The 2,809-nt window shown below is 54.6% G+C and overlaps 1 protein-coding gene across 1 annotated transcript; it reads left to right on the forward strand.

Annotated features, from left to right (window-relative positions):
• Positions 1-226: 226 nt before the first annotated feature.
• Positions 227-1,691, forward strand: LOC306816319 (nicotinate-nucleotide pyrophosphorylase [carboxylating]-like; the record flags this gene model as incomplete). The annotated part of the gene is made up of 2 exons (XM_079332775.1): positions 227-358; positions 1,220-1,691. Coding segments are annotated over 2 exons (318 nt in total), but the record flags the coding sequence as incomplete, so codon positions are not given.
• Between the last annotated feature and the right edge of the window lie 1,118 nt (positions 1,692-2,809).

Below are 2,809 nucleotides of genomic sequence, written 5' to 3' on the forward strand. Positions count from 1 at the left end.
GCAACCCTGGATTGGGGGGGATCATGTGTTGGATAACTAAATTTTGGTTGGGATAACCCCAGCTTTGGAGGCAGCAGACACCCTTGAGTTGGAGGACTCTGGGGGAGAGGATCCCAATTTTTGGGGGGGCAGTGGGGGAACCCCAGTTTTAAGTGAATGACTGGGGAGAGCCCCCATTTTACCCTGCCCCATACTGGGGCGTCACTCTGACCCCCCTCTTCCACAGATGATTTTGGGGGTGCGACAGGCTGGGGGCTTCACCCGCCAGTTGGGGGTCGAGTGCTCGAGTGCGGACGAGGCGCTGGCAGCTGCTGGGGCTGGGGCTGACATCGTCCTGCTGGACAACCTGGCCCCTCAGGTGAGCCCCAAAATCGGAGGGGGCCGATAATGGTGGGACCCCAAGTGTGGGGTGGACTCCAAAAATGGGAGATTGGACTCTAAAAATGGGGATAAACTCCAAAAATGGGGCACAGGTCTCTCAAAAAAGGGGGGTAATGCCATAGATTTGATCTCTGCCCTCAATGAAATGGGTTGAACACCTCAAAAATTGGGGGTTAACCACACAGATCCAGATTCTGCTATCCCCAGCTGAGCCCCTCAAAATCGAAGGGAGCAGAAAAAATGGGGAACATTCTGGGGTGAGGCCGCACCAGTCAAATGGGAATCTGCTGTAAATGTGGGGCAGCCCCAAATACATGAGGGGGAATCCCAATTTTGGAGGGTCAGAGGATTGGGTAGTCCCAGTTTGGGGGATTTTGAGTAAAGGGAGGGTGGACCTGGGGAGTTTAGGTGGGGGGACTGTAATTTGGGGGGTCAGTCGGTGGACAAATGCCTGGATTGGAGGGGCTGGATGGGAGGCCACAATCTGGGGTGGTTCTGGGTGGGGGACCTGCCATTTGGATTGGAGAGCCCACATTTGGGGTTGCCTAGAGGTGAGTGGTGGGTGGTGCCCCCACTTGGGCAAATGTTGGATGGGAAACCCCTCTTTTTATTGGGTTTGGGGTTTAAGGGGGATACCCCTTGATTTGGAAGGTTTGGGGGTGGACACCCCAATTTTGGAGCTCAGTGGGTGGTTTCTTCTGGGAGGGACCCAAACTGGGCAGATTTGGGCCAATTTGGGGAATCTGCACTGTGTAGCATCCATTGCACATCCATATATGCAGCGTACCCCCAGATTTTGGGGAGGGGGTGCTCCCTGCTGACAGGGTGTCCCCCCCAGGAGCTGCACGCAGTGGCAGCACAGGTCAAGGCCGCGCATCCCGGAGTGATGGTGGAGGCCAGCGGGGGCATCGTTTTGGGGACCCTCCCCCAGTTTCTGCGGCCCCACATCGACGTGGTGTCCATGGGGTGTCTGACCCACAGTGCCCCTGCCCTGGACTTTGCACTGCGGGTGCTGGAGCCCTGAAATCCATCCCCTGAGCCTAGGATCCCCAAAATCCAACCTAGGACCCTAAAATCCTACTCTGGAATCCCAAACCCAACTTGAGATGCCAAAATCCATCCTGGGGAGGATGAAACTCACAATGAAACTCCAAAATTCACCCTGAGAATCCTCAAATCCCGAAGGGCCCCCCACTGTGAAATCTGGCACTGAGTCCTCCCAGCCGCCAGGGAGCATCAATGCCTGAGAGCTGCTCATATCTTGGAGCTCCAAAATCCATTTTGGACCCCAAAATCTATCTTGAGATCCCCTAAATCAAATTTGAGACCCCAAAAGTCCATCCTGGGGTGCTCCAGAGCCCATCCTGGGACCCCCAAATCCTCCCAGAGATCCCACAAAGCCCACCCTGAGGATCCCAAATCTCCATCCTGGGCTCCTCCCACACACCTCCCCCCTCTAAGCTGGACCCAGAATTCCACCCTGAGGTCTCCCCATCCCCCCTTAATATTTGTACCACCAAATAAATCCTTACCTCACCTCCCCCACTTGTCCCCCCAATTTTTCAGGGGTCCAAACTCCGGGTTGGGGGGGGGGAGGTGTCGAGACCCAGTTTGAGGATTCCAGACCCCAGTTTGAGAGGCACAGGTCCCAGTTTGGAAAGCTGAGACCCCAATGTGAGGATCCCAGATCATGCTTGAGGGCTGCAGATCTCAATTTAAGAGTACCAGATGCCAGTTTGAGAATCTCAGACCCAGTTTAAAGAGCCCAGATTACAGTTTGGGAGTGCCTGATCTCAGTTCAAAAGTGCAGGACCTGAACCCCCAACTTGAGGGACCCAAACCTCAGTTTAGGGGTCCCAGATTCGAGTTTGAGGGTCCCAGACCCACCACCAGCACATCTGACCTCACCACAACACTGGGAATTGGGATCAGAGGAGAAGTGTCACTGTAAATCACAAAATCAGGGTCTAATCCCTGGCCTGATCCCACCCAGCCCCATCACACCTGTGGGTGCCCACCTGCCTGCAGGTACCTTTGGAATGTCTGAAAAGGAATTGAAAAAGTTGTTATTTGAATAAAAAACCTGCATTTCCTTACAAAAGTGTAGTTGGCTTGTTAAATCTTAGGACAAAGTGATCGCCAGGCTCAACAATACCTGTGCGACCCTTCAGATATAAAGTGCTGACCAAGTCTGGTGCTGGGCTTGGATCCAACCACACCCAGAGCCTTCTGTGAGAAGGACCTTCAAGGGAAGTCAGGGAGTTCTTTGTGCACCTTGAGAACCAGCAGGAGGCTGTCCCTGCTCAGTCTTGCCTCAATGTCCCACTCTGGGCACAGCAGGCTCCTAGCTCAGCGGCGCCACAGAGCGCACAGGGACTGTCCCGGTGCCCGCTGCTCCTTGGGGCTCCTCAGCATCAGGCTGGTCTGA

This window comes from Erithacus rubecula (assembly GCF_903797595.1).
Source record: "Erithacus rubecula genome assembly, contig: scaffold_520_arrow_ctg1, whole genome shotgun sequence".
In the NCBI taxonomy this organism is placed as follows: Eukaryota; Metazoa; Chordata; class Aves; order Passeriformes; family Muscicapidae; genus Erithacus; species Erithacus rubecula.